We start from the raw sequence: 21,749 nt of genomic DNA, 5'->3' as shown, positions 1-21,749 counted from the left end.
GAGATAAAACATGGATTTTTGAAGTTTTATATTTCGATGGTCCCCAAGAACAAAATCTTATCTACAAAATCTCTAAGTGCAATATGAAGGTTTTAAATTAAGTGAAAATATAAAAATCAATTTCTCACATCCAAATATGAATTAAATTAATATTTGATAACAATCAATAGTTTTCAAATAAGTTATTGATATTTATATTTTCACTAAACTTAATAGTTCAATGTTTCATATTCCAACTAGACATTTTGCAGAAGAGATTTTGTTCTTGGGGACCGTCGAAATGAACAAACCATGCCATGCGCTCAAAATATGTAAAATCATAATAATTACTTCTAATTTATAATACACATATTATTAGATTATTAGAATTGTAATCGTAAAGTTATTCATAAACAACTATAAATAAAACAAGATCTCAGTATTTTAACTTTAATAAATATATTAAATTACCTCACAATATGTAAATGTATAAATATAACATTACGTCTGAATACAATATAAATGAATATGACATATTTGTTCTGCGTATTGGTGTTGGTAGAATTTGTTTTTTAATCCTAATCAAGATCATATTAATATTCTTAATTTAGCACATATAACTGGTATGCTATATTAGGTAATAGAGAAAAAGATTAAAGGGGAAACACTATAATTATATTAGACAATAGATACCTAAATCAAAAACATGATCAACAATCTAAAGTCTAGAATAAATGTCATATCCACGAAGTACATTACTTTAAGAATAATTACAATGACAATTTCGAGACTAGAAACACAAAATATGTTATGAAAGACAATAATATTGGAACTATATTATTAAAGTATTGCTTTGTTGAATTTTAATTCGCTTGAAATATTCATAATCTGCGATAAGGCGCTGTTGGAATATTACATTCAAATATCTATTAAAAGTACAAAAACATTGATTGGACTGTCAAGTATTTATAACCTGACCAGGTTAATAAAAACCCGTTTTCATGGCGCTACATTTGGCTTTTCGTTTTAAACCGTTTTTTTTTTTTATGTTTTAAAACATGGCCGGTTTTTTATTTTCCTGGTGAGGTTTTAAAACATTTCTGTCAATATAACATGTAAGTCAAACTTTAAATATCAGTGGTATTCTGAAAAATATCACACAATATAATGGCAGTATAGAGATAATCATTATTCTCCGTACTTAGCTTATTTAGATAGTATTTCGCAAACGAAACACAACATCTTTTAACTAGTATCAAAAGGCATATTGGAAACTTCAATAAGTAAAGCTATGACACTTGAAACTAATACTATTTCCACTCATTTAGAATATTCTCCTGGTCCAAGCATAAGGGACCAAACCCCGATTGATTAAATATTAACGCCCGTATTCAAAAACGTTATTTATCTAAGGACAGAGCATTGCTGTGATAACAAATCTGTTTCTCAGTGCCGAAGGCATGGCAGTCTTCGCAGTGCGTAGACATGGCGCCGTTATGATTGGCTAATATTGAGATACAACTTAAGTTGGCTGTCAGATAAACAAAGCTGAACAAACAGCAAGCTGTTAGATAAACAAAGCTGAGAAACAGACTTGTTATCACAGCAATGCTCTTTAGATAAATAACGTTTATGAATATGGTTGTGAGTTTATAATTGCAAGCGTATTTATTTTAGTAAATGGTACAAATATTGCTATTTTTTACTCTCAACTGTCTCCAACTAGGCACTATGTGTTGTGTGATTATAAAACAACTAACATATTTACATTTCCCCTTATTTATAAACTCTTATAGTGAGTTTTGAATTATTAAAAGTTTATAAATAAACGTTGTAGGCTAAACTCCTACATATATTTATAACAGAGGTTTCATTTAAAACAGTATAAAATTCAACATTATTTAAATGACTTTGTATATGTGCTTTTGAGTTCATTTTACAGTAGTGTTTTTTATTTCTCAACTTGCGTTTTAAGCTAAAATATATGAATCTCTTTTCACGACAAATAAAGAAGAAAAATCCTAAACGTAAAATATAGAACTATATATTCCTTTTTATAATAGATATTTGTTGAAGCTGATTTATTGAAAATACTGTATCCACATTAAATTACGATCCTGACGTAACAACACTGACTCGACTTTGGCACGTGCGCCCAAAAGCCCTGCGACGATTCGCATCATTCGATAGCACCAAAATAATGAACTATTTTCTAGATCATGCCATTTAGATTTTTGTTTCCACTTAAAATTTTTAAGTTGTTCTTATCAATACTTTGCATTTCATATTTAGCAATGACATTGCACACTTCCATCTTGACTTTTGGTATCAAATTTGGTTGCAATTTCTTCACGCTAGCAGCCATGCTTCGGAAGAAGACGTCTATTTCGTTTGTGTTCTCCTTCAGGATTTTCTCTATGAGCTTGTCTATGGTCTGAGATCTCTGCTCAGGTTGTTTATGATCTTCCACATACTGAAGTATCTTTGGTTCATTCAGCAATATAGGCTTTGGCAGTATTTTGATTGGAGGTATGTTCCGAGGCAATGGTACTGCCTTTTTTCTTCCAGCCTTCTTTTTGCCAATTTTCTTTGGTAAATCTTCTTTTACTTCCCTTTTTGGGACTAGTTTAATGAAAGGTTTTAATGCTTGCTCAGGAGGTCCATCAACAACTGTTATCTGAAGTTAAAAAGTAGAAAAATATATTTCTTTATCACTGGATTGCATTTTCATTAATTACATATTATTTTAGCAAGTCTATATTTTTGAACATTTGATATTTACTAAATTTATGCAAATAGAAATACTTTTCTGATGATGGAACAAGAATATTTTTTTTTATCTAACATAGTAAAATACAAACCCAGCATAACACAATAAACTTAACCAAACTTAATACAAGCATTTAAAAAAAGAAATGTATTGGTGCACTCTTTGTAAGTATGGTGCTTTGATTTAGTCAAAGAGTGACAAATATCTACTATGCTAAAGTATCATGTGGTCCCTTTTAAAAGTAGATAAGTTTACAATATAGTAAGGTGCATATTACCTCATAATATTCCTGATTGTCTGTGATGACCTGCTGCTCCGTGGCTAACATAGTGTCTTCCTGCATCGGCTGATCTTCCACCTCAACTTCATTAGTACCATCGACCTGGAACATTTGATATATACATTGTAAGTAGTCTGCACCATAGCAGTAATTAACTTATAAATCATAATATTATTGTATCAAAAGTAGACACTTGTTCTAGGGATTGTCATTTTTTTAGTCAAATTTAACTATACTCACAATAGTATGCCTCGGAGTAAAATTGTCATAGTTTATTGCATGTCATAAAATGTTATAAATGTGTAATGAGTAAAATTCGTGTAGTTATATTATGTTCAGAGCTTACCCATTAAGAGACCAAAAATTCTTCACTTTTTAGTACCATTTTTACAGTTTCTTGATCAAGTTGTCTTGAAACTTGGATATGTTACTCACCGAACTTTCGTCAAGGAACTGTAGTTTTTGAAAAACGCCCACTTTGGATATGTGCATCGTTCCAATACGTTTGCTTCTCATATATCCATCACGGAGGCCCCGCCATCGTTTCTTGCACTCCTCCACTACAATTTTTTATACATACTTACTTATAATTTTATCCAACGCGGTAATCATACTTTGGAATTACTTGCCTGCTCTTCATTGATCTTCAAATACGTCATCCGTTATTTATCAGTTGGACATCTATAAATCTTTTACCTTTTATGATAATTCAATATTCCATGAGATTTTATTTACATTTTCATATCACTATCTTAGCGGTGTGTTTACTGGCCAAAACTAATATTATTATTTATTACTGTGTTTTTACTACATACTTCAAACTTCGAATTAAAACAGGTTGTGGTGTTATGTTATCACAGCTGTTTTTATTTACATTAGCATTGTATCAAATAAATAAACAACGATTTTCATCCACGTTTTAAATTCAATACTCTGCACACGGTATTACAATGTAATATACTATACCGCAGCTCAAACAAACAATAATAAAAGTTTATTTTGGTTTTATCACACCCACTCTCCGTTGCTGTTGTATATGACAGCACCGCTTTTGTCTCTAAAAACCAATAGAAACATACCTGGTTTGGATAACTGTTGTGCTATTTCTTGCCATGTTGACTCCCTTGCCAAAATGTTCTTTCTCGACGGATCTTGCAAATTATACAAATACGAATGTGGTTGCACTAATTCAGCGAGTTTCTCGTCTTCTTCAGTGGACCAGCCAAGGGCGTTTAGTGGCATTTTAGCGGTCGGTTTTATTTTGCGTCACGACACTGCCAATACAAAATGTCCGTCGCCTATCAGAGAACGGAAATTGTCGCGCTGCGCAGCACGACGTCATAACCCGAACGATATTGGATTCGTGTTTCTACGTTCTCATTGGTTGTTTTCGTAGAGCGTGTAAATTCGCATTGCAGTGGTGCTTCCATCTACATGTTAGTAGATATAGTATTGTATAACATAGCGCCGCGAGATGGCGCTAAAACGATTTTAAGCTTGTTCTTTCAATTTTGTTAGTGGCGTATAGATGGCGTTACGAAAACACTGCGGTCGTTTATTTACTTACTCGATTATAGAGAAGCAAAGAAAAGTAATAATTTTAAACAGAATATTAATTAACTGACACTGTACTTAATTTACCACCTATTCTCATCCCACTTTAATATGAGGTTCGCACAACACACATAATTTTTCATGGCTGTAGCAGAATGATTTGTCTTAGATAATATGAAATGTGACCGGTCATACATTGTCTAATGTCAGTCCCTTCTGGGAGACCAAGTCATGTTGGAAACAAGTCACCCTACTGACCAGTCCACGGCTACAGGCTGCCACCAGACCAAGGGATCGATAGCATTTCTCATTGGCTATGTGGGTGGTGACAGTTTTGGTAAAACTTGTGTTTGTGGTACTTGCTTTACCTGACCATCTGCTATACATGGTTATAAATTTATTTTAACAAAACAACAACGGCGACGTTTCTTGACTTGAATTCAGACCGGCCAAAAAACATTTATTATGATAGCTGTAAATAGGATAACATAAAACATTGAAATCTGTCACGTGGTCCTACCATAATGCCTACTAAAGCCAGAAAAATAAAAAAAATAGCAGATTAAAATCGTTTTCAAATAATAAAAATTTACATTTAATTTTGTTCATAAATTAATTTAATTACGCAGCACAATCAGATCGTTTACATTTCGGTGTGCCAACATTCGAATATCGTATCTGTAATCTACGAACTCCGGGCCGTTTGATTAAGACATAATGTGGGCCGTACTCAATTATAAATATCTTTATAAATCTACATTAATTAACATGCCGAGTATTTCTCTCATTATCGAGTATTGATCGCAAATAAAACCACGATAGTGTTTGCCGCAGTGCTTACGTTGTGGGTGTGCGATCAGATATTTTATAGAATGCCTAGGCTGTCTGTGAAATTGCTTTGTATTAAAGTTCATATAAAATGTTCCTGCGTGTTTAGGAACACTATAAAAATAATAGATTGTAGTTTTGGTTGTTTTGCATTGGTCATTATGATACAACGCGTTAGAGCGATTTTGGCTCGTACTATTCAGAACAAGAATAGTAAAATGATTACACACGGATAAAATGTTGGAAAAAAAATGAGAAAATATAAATTACATTTACACCGAAACAATAAATCTTCTAAACCAATGTTGCAATTTTTATTTATTGATTTAACTGCACATTCACAGGATTTTCCGATGAATTCCTAATGTTTCGTTTTACAAGCGACATCTATAAATAAAATAGTTATAATGGATTCCTTACTAATTAAATACTGTATGTACATGTAGGGACGGATCTCTGCTTTGATGTGGTCCACCCATAAATCTTCGTATAAATTGCCTTTTTGTAGGAGACGAAAATAAAGCAACGCGACGCAATCCTTATGACTAGTCACCGTTCATAAAAACTGTTATGGAAATGCTCTGGTAATGAAAACATTTCATTTTATTATTTATTTTAACTAAAGTCAGGTGTTATTACAATCATTTCTCTAAAGGAGTTATGGAGCTGTTAAACTTAGAATTTTATTTTGGTTTGTTCATTTACTGAAGAGTTTTGTTTATGGTAATATATACTAGATTGTGCCTACGGCTCTGCCCGCGTGTATTTGTTTCCGGCATAAATTTTTACCCAGGATAAAACAGTAGCCTATATAGCACTTAGGTGTAAAGTAGCTTTCTATTACTGTTTTTTAATCGGTTTAGTAGTTCCTAGTAAAAAGCGGCGATAGCCTAGTTGGGTGTGGAGCGGACTGCCGAGACGTATGTCCACAGGTTCAAATCGCAAGGGTACACACCTCCGACTTTTCTAAAATCATGTGACATGATTCTTTGTGAATTTATCGTTCGCTTTAAAGGTGAAGGAAAACATCGTGAGGAAACCTGCACATCTGAGAAGCTCTCTATAGGAATTTCGAAGGTGTGTGAAGTCTACCAATCGGCACTAGGCCAGCGTGGTGGACTAAGGCCTAATCCCTCTCAGTAGTAGAGGAGGCCCGTGCTCAGCAGTGGGCAAGTATATAATACAGGGTTGATATTATTATTATTATTATATTTGTTCCTGAGATTAACACGATCAAACAAACAAACTCTTCAGCTTTATATATTACTATAAACTTTATAGAATTAGTCTTAATATTCATGTCAATAATGAGGATTAAAAATACAAAATATAATATGAAATGATCTCTACGTCAAAATGATTCTGTTTTTGTTTTCAACCACTTATTGTTGTGATGACGCGAGGCTAGACCAAGGTCTCAAGGTTACTAAGGAAATATTAATATTATATTATAGTCACGATTACCACTGAGACTAGCGCTAAAAGCAATGATTTGTGATGACGTTAATGCAATTAGACGTCTGCATTCATTGAAGGTATATTTCCATAAACACTGAAAAAATTATAAAAATGTCTTTATGGCAAACGATATGTTTAGAATTCGATGTCACTAGTCTGCTACTTCAGTCTCACTCTTTTATACCAACAGCACACGCACATCATTTATTCCCAAAGGTGTATGCAGAGGCGTAACCAGTCCACCTAATTTTCGCCATGTGATAGGGGCGAGCCTATGGCCATATAGGGCACGCATTTTAGACTCCGGGTTGATACTGAGCAGAAGAACCCAAATATCACTTTGCCCGATCCGGGGTTCGAACCCAGGACCTCAGAGCGTTGCAGTACCGCGCATGCAATACAACTACGCCACCGAGGCAGTTAATACAAAAAGCTTCTAACAAAAATATCGTAATTTGCGGCTTGCTATTATGACGTCTTGTGAAGTCGTGTGGCTGTTTGTTAAAAGTATTTTGTACATGTAGAATCTCCTGAATTGGAATTGGATTTGGCTTACAGGAAAATTAAGTTTCGTAGGTACTATCGTATTGTACATGCTACATTTTATTCAGTAAAAATCTATATTCGGGATTCTTAGATAAGTGACTCAAACGGATGGAACTATTATGGCTGCAAGTATCTAGATGAAATTTGGCATAAAGACAGATAAGTGTGGAATAACCAATAGGCTACGTTTTATCTCACGAAAATATATAATAGTTATCTTATTCCGGATAAATTTTCACGCGACCGGAGCTGTGTGCAAAGGTAATTTTTCTTTTTCACCCGTTTTTCACTATGGTGTGTTTGATAAGAGTGTGATGTTTGTATGTGGAGGGTGGCCAGCTAGGAGTCAGCCTCGCTATTTTATACGATGATCGAAGCAAAGGCTAATTTGATATGATTTTTATCATCAACGGACAGCGCCACGGTGCGGATCACGGGAGCTGTAATGTGATGTGGAAATGACACGCGGGGTGACAGCCGATGGCGCGTGCTTCCGTCGCCACACCGTCCCCATAGCATCGCGGTTGTGTGGAAGGATCGGCTTTCCGTTTATAGTTTTGACTGTTTAGGAAATTGATTATTACTGTCATTTTATTTGACTCCAAAAAAACGACGAGTTTCTATGTTTGAATTTTGTTAACTATTTTTTTTGAAAGGAAGAGAAACGAGAGTCAGAGAATTTGAGAGGGGGTGAAGGTTACAAACAGGTCTTCTAGTTTTAAGTGCTCAGAGTGTTCCAAAGATTACGATAAATAGTTGTATGTACAGTCAGAAAAGTGTTCGCTTGACCACCATTACGTTCTAAATAAGGAGCTTACTTATCCATCAGCAAAATTCAACTTATAACTAAAGTAGACAGCTGAAGTTATTTGTTACTTCGTTCGTACATCTCCGACATGATCGCACTTGCTTGATGGAATGGGCTGGAAAATGTGAATAAATATTAGCATAAAATTAGTTGATGTACAAGAAACAGTACATGATCAAAACCCTAATAATTTTAATAAGTCCAAACTTCAAATACTCATATTTACCAACTCATAAAATAGATAGCGAGATGATAAGTTAGAGATCGGAAAAATTATAAAGCGTTTTGAACATATTCAGGCCATTAATCTAACATGACGTAATTTTGACATCGTAATATGGTGATAATCAATTTGAACCATCGGCATTACAAGCGTTAATGTTTAAACGCTATTGAATAATACATAAATCAATGCATTAAGCAATTAACAAAGTTACGCTACGTAAGTGCCATAAATTATTCATATCAACATTGTGAAATGATAGAGAGACAGCATAAAAAACTTGCATGATTCGAGTAGACGACTTCCTGCGAAACATACGACCGATAAAGATCATTTCGAAGAAGGATAGTAGACGTTTTATGGAGAGGAACGGATACATTTAATTATATAGTTAATTAACGTGGTCAAAGTAAGGTTGGTAGGAATCAAACTTTGTTGTTGTTTAAGCCAAATTTTGCGAGAGGCGAATAATTTTCAACTTGTAATTACGAAGAGTAACTAAGATATTAATATAATGCTGTAGATAATATAACATGGTCTATTTAATAATATAAATGAGTGTACTCAAATAAGTCGAATGAAAAACGAAAATTTGACTTTGTTCATAAAACTGTTTGAAATAAATATGAAACAACAGAATCACCGGACTAATGACCTTTTAATCTTTAAAAACTTCATTAAAGTCTACAAAAAACAATAATAACGTCAAAATCGTCAAAACCTTATTAAGTCTTACAAAAAAGAAACTGAAATGTTTTTACGGTGTGTTTTGAACGTCTTTTGCCAGTTTACATTAAAGGAGTGAGTAAATTAAGAAGTGTTTGCCCACTACACCGTTTCATGCTATGTCCGTATTAGGAACGTATCAGACAAACAAATATTATTTGAAAATTATGAGACTATGACCATAGATCGGTCCATCACCGACCAACACCGTGGCGAGAATGTTTTGTCGGTACCGTGACGCTCCGTGTATGCCACGCGACGTAGCCTAGAGCCCAGGCGGCGAAACTGTGGAGCTACAATGTTGACACATTCCAGTGAGCTTAGTACGCCGCGTTGTGATTGTTTCACTGTCTGATACTTTCACAGTACGGTCATGGTATGATCCAGTCATAGGGCAGACTGAACTAATTTGTTTGGTAGGTAGGTAGGTGATGATAACCAACAAACATGACAATAATATTATATATGTGAAAAATGAAGATGTAGGGATGTTTGATATTATTTCAGTCAGAGGAAGCCCACAGTCGTCCCTAATGCGCCGAAGACGGCCACCGCGGAGTTTTAGTTGGTATGCCGTGCGTGTATATAGGTTAGGGACTCGGCCCGGCGGTCACCCGAAGGTCAAGATCAAATCCGGGTGGCTCAACGCCGGGCCGTAAGGCACGGTGACCCCAACATAACCGCTCAGTCGCCCCCCCCGAAGGCTGGGCGGTAGTCATAAGGCACTTCCTCCGCGACAACAAAAAAAAAAAAAAAAAAAAAGTATGTTTGATATTAGTAACGCAAAAACCATTTAAGGGACTTGGATGAAATTAAGGACAATGTTGACATTTCTAAGATTAGTGCCAATTCTCCTGTAGGAGAGGTAAAGCCCTTGAACGCGGACGTACCCGCGACCAACACCTAGTTGCGTATAAAATTGACGGCGATCAGTAATCACCAACCATGTCACGGCATTTTCTACATATTGCGGGATTTCATCAGAATTTTTCATTTCTGCTTTCTCTGTGCATACCACATTTCACACCCGTAAAACATTATTGATGTAACGCATAATGCACATTCAATTTGCTTTCAACTTTACTTTGGATTTACAATTTAGTTTACAAGCCTAATAAAATTCAATTTATGATGGTTTCAAAAAAGGTGATCACAGTTTTATTGGGCTTTCGAGAAGGGTGCTCGTATTTATTTTCGGATGGTAGTGGTACTCTAATACAGGTTATAATATTGTACTGTATTATGTATTACTCTGACTACAGGTCTTTAATAATTTAGACAACACCTCTCGATATTCCGATATCACTAGTTATTTGCGATGAAATTGAGATTCCTTATAGATCTACATTAAGCGTAATAAACTTATCAAATGTGGAATCCATATAAGTCTGTCCAAATTACCATGACTTAACTGAAAATTTGTAAGATGCATCACAGCTTCGTCAGCTTTTTACAACCTGATAACTAAACGGCTTAAGTGCAACAATAAAACCCTATATCTAGATATGGTATGTCAACAGATCGTAAAGATAGACGCGACGCGCTAAGCACGTTGGAAGTTTAAAGTTTACACAGTTGAAATCCGCGCAGCGTAGCTTGCGCACGCGCACGTCGCCGTATCGCGCGCCATCCCTTCGTAGATCGTAGACTATACGAAATTCGATTATTGTTTTTCATTCGATTTTGACTTTTTGAATTCGGTTTTATGTTGGGTAATAATTCATTAGTGTTTTTATTTTGTTATCCTAACTGGCCAGTATTTTAAAACTTGAGTAGTGTTTTTGGGTCATATTTAAATGTGTAAAGTGCAGTGCTTTCAACAAAATTGGTGCAAATCGGCGTGATATTTTCATTGAGGTTCTAATGGTTTCGACCGGAAGAGAATTAGCTACGAAATATAAATATCTAAACAGGAATTATTGCGATACAGCCAATGACAGCTTCTGCAAGATGTCATATTGATAGTTGCGAGGCTTGTCCCGATTGTTGTGTCAGCTGCCTGCCCGCTTGACAGATTTGATGTTTTAATTTATATTGCAACATTTTTAAGGTGTCAGAAAGTTGTTCACAAATTGCCGACATGAGCATTTGCCAATATTTTAACACTTGCTCGCGTAACATGTTCGTATCATAAACTTTGGTCGTAAATTTTAAATATTTACATATCTAATACCAGGTTATCTGAATTTAAATAACTAGTTACATTAAAAATATGACGGAAGCCAGTAAATAGAAAAGTAAATATAAGGGCTTTCGAGGAATTAACTGCAATGAATATTATAATATAAACTACCTACTACCTGAATGCTGTCCTATAACAGTATTTATGATTAACAAAATATTTAATCCAGATATTTAATTTTTATGTCATACTAAAACATGTATTTCATTAAGGCAAACTCGATTATGAGATCAGTGATACGGTCCCTTAGCTGAACAATTAGGTCAATTTTATTCGTGATGTTCATTACAATATGACAAGATCATGACAAATGACATATAGTTTTAATTATTGCCACTTCGCCAACAATTCCTGATGATAGGTTACAGTTTAAAAAAAAGACACTATAGAGCCTATTGTGGTAACCAGTTTGGACTAGATTAGCCCAAATGACCGTATCACCTAAAATATCACATAACAAGGCTAAAGATCACAACGCCCTATTCGATATCACCTTTGCAGCACCCGATCGTGGTTTATCACGATTGTTGCACGACCGCTTCCCACGTGGTGTCTGGCGATTTTGATATTGTGCGTAATGTTGACCGAGTTTGTCGATGGCGTAACAATAGGGGCCCTAAGTGAATTTTGGGGATATGTGATAACCTCGATGTGTGTGAAAGTGAATTTGAAAATCGAATTTTTGTTTTTTTTTTTTGGGACACGTTTGTTTTGTTTTGTTTATATTAGATATGTCGTATTTTAAGGATCAACACAAGCGATACGATGTTAATGCTTCATATGACAATGTTATAAGAACTGCATACTCAAATGTATTATAGATTAAGATAGCCTCACACATAGTCCCTCCAAATAGTAAGTTATTAGTGTTTTGTCGTGGACTTCATTAACTACGATAAACTTTTGGTCCCACATTTCTTATACCCATAACAAGGATTTGCGGAAAACATAAATATTTTGTCTCAAATCGGACCCATGATTTCTGGTTTCACGGGCATCTCATTGCCCACTACATCACTGAAGTCCTCAAAACTGTCAACTTCCCCTTTGAATATGTTTTCTCTTTGTCGCTGTTACCTTCAGATGGTACGTCTGTTTATGTTTATACTTAAACTATGGGAAACCTAAACAACTCCCGTGCGTCTGTGATGGATCGTATAAGTAGGTACTTGATGGATTGTTGATTCAAACATCAATCAAAATCTATAAGTTATCTCTTCTCCACAAGAGCCTGGTGTAGCCTGTACATATGCTTAAAAATACTTCAATTTTTATATGTGCACAGCAAAGTGACCACACTGTACCTGATGGTAAGTGGAGGCGGTTCCAATAGAATGTTGATTGATGAGACATGATTAGACCTTGACAGTTGACACAATTATACCCGACTATTGAACTGGATGTACACAGGCTGATCCCGGAACGCGACACACTTACGTGGGCCACTATGGCGGGTTTTAACACCTTGTGTACGGTGGTCGCTATCCGGGCGGATATAAAATATATCCTACCACCAGTAAGTATGGTTAATGCGTATCTTCTTGCAGTCGGCTACGTTTCGTAAAGTTGGATAAACGGAATATTTATCCAAACGGTTATAGAATTCAGACGTAACAAAGTATAGTATACGCAATATAGCGCATTAACAACATAAATCAGTCGCAAATCACAAGAGCAACCGAAGTTTGACAAATTTAGGGTTTGTTTCTGAACTTTCTTTATGCCAGTGTTCGAAAATATTACTGGTATTGCTGTTTCTGGCTGGTAATGATTTCGAATCCAACTGGATTCTCATCAAGATATCTTTTTAAGAATGACTCGGTATGTTATATCAGTTGTACTTAGGTATACCACTAATATCTTTATTATTCTTATCTCATCCCATTGATCGATACAACCAAGTTCGTCGACATGGAATGCAAATAACTTTTATCAAAAATAATGTCCGCTACGTGCAACAACGCCATCGTCCGTGTGATGTTTTTTCTTTAATTGATCGGAGGACAATGGATTTAGAGGGTTCGTGTGTTGTCTATGAATGTGTGATGATAGTTTCGAGAAACTTCTATCAATTAAGATGCTATGGAAGCAAACCGTTTTCCCAAATAGAAATACAATTCCGTTCTTGGCTACGTGAGTGTATTTCACGTATGTTATTTCTGATAATATATCCTAAGAATATTTCAGTTCACCATGTTAATTTTAAATATATAAGACACTCAAAAAAAGGATGATACTAAAACCATAAATAAATATTAATTAATCGCAGTTCACAATTATCTGCCACTAATTTCCTGTGTTTCTTCATCACATACTATTTCGTATGCGGTAGATAAAACAAGGCAAAACGCGGCAATCAGTGCTCGTCGCATCGTCGGAAGCCCGACCATGTCTGAACATAACATCGCATCTATAAAAGGCACAGGGATTAACCGGCGGACCATTGGGATTATTTTGGTCTGTGGCACGCGTGCTGCACGATCTTGGATTGTTTTTGAATAAGTTTACCGTTTGATATTGGTTGAGGGTTCTCTGAAATTCACCACTGCCATTGATACTATTGTACTGAGTGTTGACGTTTCAGTAATTAGTATTCAAATTTCGAACCCTGCTAGATGAGCGAATTCGTTTAGCATAGACAATATATAGATGAAAGTTATCTATAGGCACTATCATAATAACCCTGTGGGAAGAAACAAAGTTGTGCAGTTCTAATACCTTTTTATGTAGGTCTGTAGCAACAGCTGAACAACAACGGACAGTCCATTTTATGTCTATGAACTGTAGGTATTAAAAATTTTAATTAGTGAATGTAGGCCTATTAAGTCATCAGTATTTGCTAATAGCTGTCATTAAATTTTACAGTTATTGTCTTCAAATACAGTTATTGTATATGAAGCCTTCTGACTATTGTATCATACATATTCATCGGTATACAATATTAAGCTTTTTTGCGACTACGCGTTATGCAGCCTTAGTAGGGCCGGGAACCGCCTTTCTGCTAATATTTCACATAAAACATTTAAATGTGCTAATATTTCAAGAAACTAAATATCGTACTAAATGTTTCATAACACGAGTGGAGAGTTCAAGTGTGGACTGTTGACATCAAATGTGGAGAGACTGAAAGCAAAGGCTGTTTGAAGAACAATTTCACTAGTGATGATGCCCACGCATGAATCGATTTGGTTGACAGATGGATTTATGTATTTGAAAAGTGTTTATTCTCTTTAGTTCAATAGAGGTTTTTTTAGTATTTCATCTTCAGGTCGTTAGGTATAGTTTAGTTATTATTTTATCATAATAATTATAATTACTGATCAATAACTTGGTTGTATTACGTGCGCGGTACATCAGCAATTTAAGGTCCTGGGTTCGAATCCCGGGTCGGGCAAGCGACACTGGATTTTTCTCCTCAGCATCAAGCAGCAGTCTGGAATTTGTGTCCCAAATGGCGATAGACTCGGCCCCTATCACATTATGGGACGGAATATAATTGGCGTTAGATGTGTGCTGTAGTTACCCTTTCGGGTATAACGGCGTAATGTATGTGTGGAATTTATAATTACTAGGCACTATGTGACCTTCATATCTCGGGTAAGGACTATGCTGGAATCTGAATGATGCTAGGTATTGTTTATGTGTTGTGGTGCTTATCAAGGGGCGAGCAATTTTACTCCTAGTTCAGCTTTACAAAGAGAATAATGACTGATGAAACACTACCTCAGTGTCCTTTGCATCAGTAAAATGTAGGTTGATTCTAAAATTACTCGGCTCAATCAGTCGTCCTTTGTACTTGTGGTCAGCAAGGTTTAGATGATCTAGATTGGGACAAATGTCTTATTGTAATCGATACACGATGCGGTAGGGTTATCTATCTTATATATTTAGGTTAAACTGTCTGCATTGTAGGTATTTGTGTTAAGTCTAGTATCTTCTTTAACATTGTCACGTCTTTATCTCAGAAGGATAAAGATGCGTGTACGCACGTCTCGTCTAGCATTTTTTTATTGCGTGGTACGTGAATATCTTCATATCGAATCCAAATTCTGAGCCTCAATTGTTACCTGGCTGAACTGTTTCCTGATTCTAGATACAAACCTAAGAATCCATCAGTATAAGTTATCTTACAGTTACACAGTTTAAGTCACAACTTTTAAGTAAATTGTGTGTTGGACTTACCGTATGAAACAGCTAATGCAGTTAGTACTCATTTCATTAACATTTATTTGGGAGCATATATTAGTTTTGTGTTTCGTTTGTCTGACTTTTGTAGTTGCTCGGCTTATACATTTACGTGAGTAGAAGTAGTTACTCAGAAGTTGGAAAACAAGCCAAATATGCATAACTATAATATTATTTATAGTTTTTTTTTTTTATTATGCCCACTATACAGGCGACCATAGTTTTCCAACGTACTATATCTTTAACATACATCGTAATTTTAAAGACTACATTTGCATAAAATTTTCTTGCTGTTTAATTAGTATATTAGTAGCGTCAATCTGTCCTTAACTTTATGCACATAATACTAGTATTAGCGTCGAGTAGGCGCAAACGTAAAGAGTTAATTACTAAAACCAGGTGTTGGATATGACAGGCAGCTAATCTCTATATCGCTGTATCGTAAATTAGTAATCAGTTGCATTTGTAATTAACATAATTATTTGATTTACAAGTTGTATAAAATTATTCATCATATATTATGATTTTAACAGTATTTTTAATTATTCGCCATGACTTCATAAAAAAAAAAATATTTGATCATTTCAAGTAGTGCAATTGCAGCATTGGTCTATACAAATTCAATTAATTTGTGTGTACGTTAAACCGAATAAGGTTTTCTTTGTTTAGCCTCAAAAGCTTTAACCTTTGCACCGGATCAATATTTTGTACTGATATCTAGAAATATTACGATGAGTACAAATTAATGTTGTATTTTATTTTGTAAAGGTTAATTTGGCTGATGTTTAAAGCACATGCAGAAGGCTCGTATGCCTTAAAACGTATCTGACAATTGACATATACGGAAATATCTGATATTTTAGTCATGCTACATATGTCAAATTGAACAGCATCGTCTGAACGAGCTACAAGGGTTTTCGAAATCATACCGTTGGACATGCATTCTAAACTGTCATGTATGATGTAATTAATCGAGTTCACAAAACAAACTGTGCAAGTTTCAAGTTTAGCAATCGGTGAAAACGATGGCGACATTCTCGTTTCATCGTTATTTATATGTTTGTTTACTGTTTATTTGAATTTCAATCATACATTAACAGGGCTTGATAGCTTGATGACTTGATTGATTTGGATATGTCGTAAGTTATCGATGTAAGGTGACATGACGTGGTTGCATCAGCCATCAACTTTAAACTCCTTTAGATTCCATCTCGTCAATATGGGTTATATCTGCCTATAATCAAATCTTAGTTAGAGATGAACTGAAACTCGTTTTTCTTGTATTCAGATAAGGTGCAAAATGCAAAACTAACTAATAATCCGGCCGTATTATGAAAATGATATTAAATATTTGGCTAACCTTTATTAAACATAGTCGTAATTCGTAACGCGAGAATTAAATGCCCGTGTGAAACAAAACGTATAGCTATTAGAATTAAAAAATATTCTCTACGTGCATTCATGTATTGAATAACAATAACGTCGGATTATAAAATCTTTGCATTTATACCGACATATTTGCATATTTGATTGCGAGGTAAATACACTGAAATTCCCCTTTTCTTTCTGTCACAAAAAATCGAACGAGACAAAATAACAGACGAATTATCATCAAAAATTGGCACTCGTTTGGCCATTGTGCGGTTTAATCGACGAATAGTTGTAATAATTGGATTATTAATGTTTACAGCTTCGATTGGACAATTGGTTGATTCCATTGCGTTAGTTTGTTAAAGAACGTTTCATTTAATTGATGTTAAGTCTTCGTTTGTACTATAGGCTATACATGTAACAATAGATAGACAGTTTCTTAGTGCGTAGACTCGTCTTTAATCTGCACTCATGCCCAAGTTCAAGGTCTATGCGTACTTTTTTCACACTTAGATCCAAAACTAGATTACCCTTTTTGAATACGTATGCATTGATATACAGAAAACTATACCAAATAATTTTAATTATAGATTGTTTACTTCGATCGTAATAATAATGTATTCAAGTTCTCCTTTGCAATAATACACAAGAGTTTACAAGACCAACAATTAAATCCATGGACAATTATCTTATCATTTATATTTCCAAATCACATGACTGCCACTATATATTTCTTCTGTCTTCCAGAACTAGTGTTGACATTAGAATTAGTTGAAAGGGACATTTACGGTAATTAACTGATTATAGTGTGGCAGTGAAACCTCGTACACATGCCGGCCGGCATATTGTGCCACGAAAGAGCGTGAAACGTGCAAATCGGTTTACTACGAGCGAAAGCGAGGGCCGGCCGTGCGGGGGTTTTGTTTTCACTTCATATTATATTTTTGATACATTGTGCGTTATTAAAAGGTATATGTATGGTTTTGAATTTGATTGCGCTGTTATGATTATGTAATTTGTTTAGTGTGTTTATTGAAGTTATGGTTTGTTGTTTTTATTGTAGTTTATGTTGTGTGAAAGTGCTATGGAATATTGATTAAAATTGCACTTGATTTATAGTTGACGTTGTTAACTTCGGTCAATTCTAAGCTTTGTTTCTATCTTTTCATAGTCCTATTTTGATTTTTGTAAGACGATTATTTTAACCTTCATATATAGGAGACCATAACTTGTATTCATAATAACCAGCATTATCTAGATTTTGTTTGCATTACGCTTTTCTCTGTCCTTGGGATTATCTACTTCTTTGCAAGCTTTAGATTTCACACACTGATAATTCTATTTAGTGTTTGCAATTAGTAACTCGTATACACACTGTTACCTAAAGTTATAGATTTCATTGCGGTTATAGAATTAAATTAGAAGAGTAGCAATTACGATAGTATATACAAGACCTAAGCTATTAGATGCACACTATGCAAGTAAATATGGATAATGACGGTGCTCCTGACATTTGCCCTCCGAGCATTCGTGTGAAGGATAACAACAAACTGTAGTTGTTTCGTGTATGCTCAGTTTCTGTTGAGATTTCCGTAACATTTTTTATAATCAGTTTTTGATTTAAATTGGTAGTCAATGGTGCATTTAAGTACATGCCTTTTACTATTTACGAGTCGTTGAGAGATGATGACTTCGTGTTTATCAATTCATAATAATTTCAATTGGTTCAACTGTTCTTGCGTAATCACTATAAAATTTGTACATTCAGGTTAATATTTGGGCCCATCCAATAACTGCCAGTGGAGTGGTGTTCATTATTACAACACGCCCGTACATAGCTGTTACATATGTGATGAAACTTGTGCTTTTTTTACGAGGAAATATCACATTAGATTGCTTCATTCATTACACAAATTGTGCGTATAAAAGTATATGTTTTCACGATTTGCTTGTAGGGTCGATCAGAACATCATTTGTATATACCATTCGACCTTGGTAAGTTGATTCTGTTAATTAATCAGAAGTCAGATTTAGCTGAGCTCTACCCGAAGAAAATTTTATTTTTAATAAATAATTTTTTTTTCTGAATCTTGAAGCTTTCGAACCAATCTAGTTAGTTTCTATTGCAACAATTAACGAATACTTCGACACATAATAAACAACTATCGACAGAAAGATAATTCACATTTTTAAGGGAGACAAATGTCAGGCCAGTCGCAATCAGCTACTGTTATTTACATCCAATCTTATATTGCTCTCCAGTACCTATTGTAAGTTTCCAAGAATCATTACCGACGTATGTAAATTCAACAGGTGTTGCGCTACAGATTTGCATACAAAACGCGTCTGTGTGAGACCAATTGCAAGACAAACAGTCTGTCACATGCACGCACACAAGTGTAGGTGAAGTTTTGCAACAGCCGAAAGTGGCCGACGACTACGAATTGCCTTTGATATGATGTCGGAATGTGACGGACTTGTCTGAATGGAAATGGAAATGTAAAGAGTTGGTTAGAGCGTTTGGTTTACACACACACACACACACACACAACATCACGCATTTATCCCCGAAGGGGTATGCAGAGGCGCAACCAAGGCACCCACTTTTCGCCAAGTGTGTTCCGTCCCATGATGTGATAGGGGGCGAGCCTATCGCCATATCGGGCACAAATTCCAGACTCCGGGCTGATGCTGAGCAGAAAAACCCAAAGTTCACTTTGCCCGACCCAGGATTCGAACCCAGGACCTCAGAGCGCTGTCGTACCGCGCATGCAGTACAACTACGCCACCGAGGCAGCGTTTGGTTTAGTTTTATGGAATTTGGACAATTTTAGTAAAAAAGCCGACGATGAGAATGCAAAAGTTGTCAAGCTTAGCTTTAATGATAAAGTACCAAAATAACACATTATAACCAATATTCATGGTATATGAAGAAATTTGTGTTTCTGGCGAAAGGCGAATCAAGGCACAACCATGGCAAATTCACCTCCGGTTGAGTTGTTATTCGCTCGGCGCATATTCTCACGCGTTTTAATGACGAATACCTCACACTTTAATTGATAGAGAAGTAAAATCATGTTAATTTTCATAAATATAGCTTCTTCGAATGTTCAGTTCCAAAATATCTTTATTCTTCGAACGGACATCTGTATCCAACATTCCGATACCTTTGTACATCCTTTAACGTCTTCCAAAAAGGAAACGGACACAAAAATATGAAAAATAAGAAGTGAAGTCCGCCCTTCCATTCCTAACGTTTTAAGCCGTGCCTCGTCGTCTGGTGAATAAATCGTGTGTCGGTCGACACTTCATTTACCTGTCTCGTCTTGAAGCGTTAAACGTCTCGTTTTTGTCTATTTTACAAGCTATTATAGTATTGGTATCGATTGTTTTTGTCTGCGATTTTGGATTTAATGATATTTAGACATGATAACATCGTATTTTTTATATTCTCTATTTAAAATTTATTTATACAAAATGTTTAATCAAGCAAGCCATTAATAAAATTATGGACATAATTAAATAATAGAATGTAGAGCCATTAGGCGCCTATTGGATGAAATAGTTTTGCAACACGCACGCAAAAATATTCATATAGTTACACCTAACTGGTTATGTGGAATTTCCTTATGTAACAATTTTGCATATTGGAATCTGTCAAGGGCGTTTGCCAATTAATAAATATGTTAAGCGGCTTGGAAGGCTGTTACTCTAAAAATTAAGCATTAGACCTATTTATCATTGGGTGAACTACTAGAGTGCGTCATTTTAATGAAATGATTTTAAAAAATGTACAAGGCATCTGTTGCAGGTTATAATTTATTTTATAGATATTTTTTTTCTGAGCATAAAAAAATCAGCTCTCAGTTGAATTAATATATGAAAAAGAAAAACCTGTGGAAATTCGTAGTATTCAATTCTATAATGTTACACAACGTTGTTGACATTTAAATGAAAATGAGGATACTTAATATACTTATACGATTCCAGTTTTTAATGTGATTGTAAAAATATATTTATATATTTGGGAAATACCTAATCGGTTAATATTGCTGTACAAGGTAAAAATTATATTATCGCACTCTTAATAAAATAAAGACTTATTCCAAAATTGTTAATTTGTTGGAATCGTCAAAAAACTCATTTCGGTTTGCGACCTTTTTTTTCATGCCATAAGCTTTATTTTAGCTCTATCTGTAATAAGTTCAATTTTAGAGCAACTTAAAAAAATAACAAAGGTTACAATTTAGAATGATTTTGTGTAATTTGGTCATAATATAACGATACATATCAAGTAAGTCGGAAAAAAAATTATCCCGGAAAATTCCTTCACGCGGGCTAAGTCGCGAGCAAAACTATTATTTTATATGTACGCAAACCATTCGCAGATATATAAATTAAGTGTGATATTACTAAACATCAAAAACAGACTATTTAAAATCGCACAAAACCCAAATGAACAGTTAATTTACGACCACACACAATCGTATTTTACGAACTTCTTCGAATCGCGATCTTAGCATCTTGTATTCTTAGAAGAAAAAAAATTATTAATACCGACGCAGGCGCCACGTTTCGAACGACCGTTGAATATATTACGGCATTATCTCGGCTAGCTTCAAGGATCTTTGTATTATTACGAGGATCTCGCGTTTGTCGCGTTAAATATGAATGCTAATGGGGCCGACCCGTACAACTAGGATGGCATTGTCAATGTTTACTTTCAATTTTCTATAAATATCTTGATATTTGCATTCGATACGTGTGTAATATTAATGCAGTATGCTAGTGATAATTTTAAGTTTCTGATATAAAGACGTTATTAATTTCTCAGTTGTT

The 21,749-nt window shown here is 34.9% G+C and overlaps 2 protein-coding genes across 9 annotated transcripts in view; one reads left to right on the top strand and one right to left on the bottom strand.

Moving 5' to 3' along the window:
• LOC115443301 (unconventional myosin-XVIIIa) overlaps positions 1-21,749 on the top strand; it is a 257,977-nt gene that overhangs the window by 69,461 nt on the left and 166,767 nt on the right. The window lies entirely within an intron of this gene.
• Positions 416-4,355, bottom strand: LOC115443300. Its single transcript, XM_030168656.2, has 4 exons — positions 4,109-4,355; positions 3,465-3,589; positions 3,027-3,131; positions 416-2,656 (listed from the first exon to the last, which is right to left on the bottom strand). The coding sequence occupies exons 1-4, from the start codon at positions 4,269-4,271 to the stop codon at positions 2,192-2,194; spliced, it is 858 nt and encodes a 285-aa protein (XP_030024516.1). The 5' UTR covers positions 4,272-4,355; the 3' UTR covers positions 416-2,191.

The sequence above is a fragment of the Manduca sexta genome, chromosome 9 (assembly GCF_014839805.1).
Source record: "Manduca sexta isolate Smith_Timp_Sample1 chromosome 9, JHU_Msex_v1.0, whole genome shotgun sequence".
Taxonomy (NCBI): domain Eukaryota; kingdom Metazoa; phylum Arthropoda; class Insecta; order Lepidoptera; family Sphingidae; genus Manduca; species Manduca sexta.
This window is presented reverse-complemented; position numbering and strand designations above follow the sequence as displayed.

Coding starts and splice junctions, on each gene's coding strand:
- LOC115443300 (XM_030168656.2), bottom strand. CDS start 4,271: ATGCCACTAAACGCCCTTGGCTGGTCCACTGAAGAAGACGAGAAACTC. Junction 3,132..3,464: donor AGTTCCTTGACGAAAGTTCG/GTGAGTAACATA, acceptor CAAATGTTCCAG/GTCGATGGTACTAATGAAGT. Junction 2,657..3,026: donor ACAATCAGGAATATTATGAG/GTAATATGCACC, acceptor TTTTAACTTCAG/ATAACAGTTGTTGATGGACC.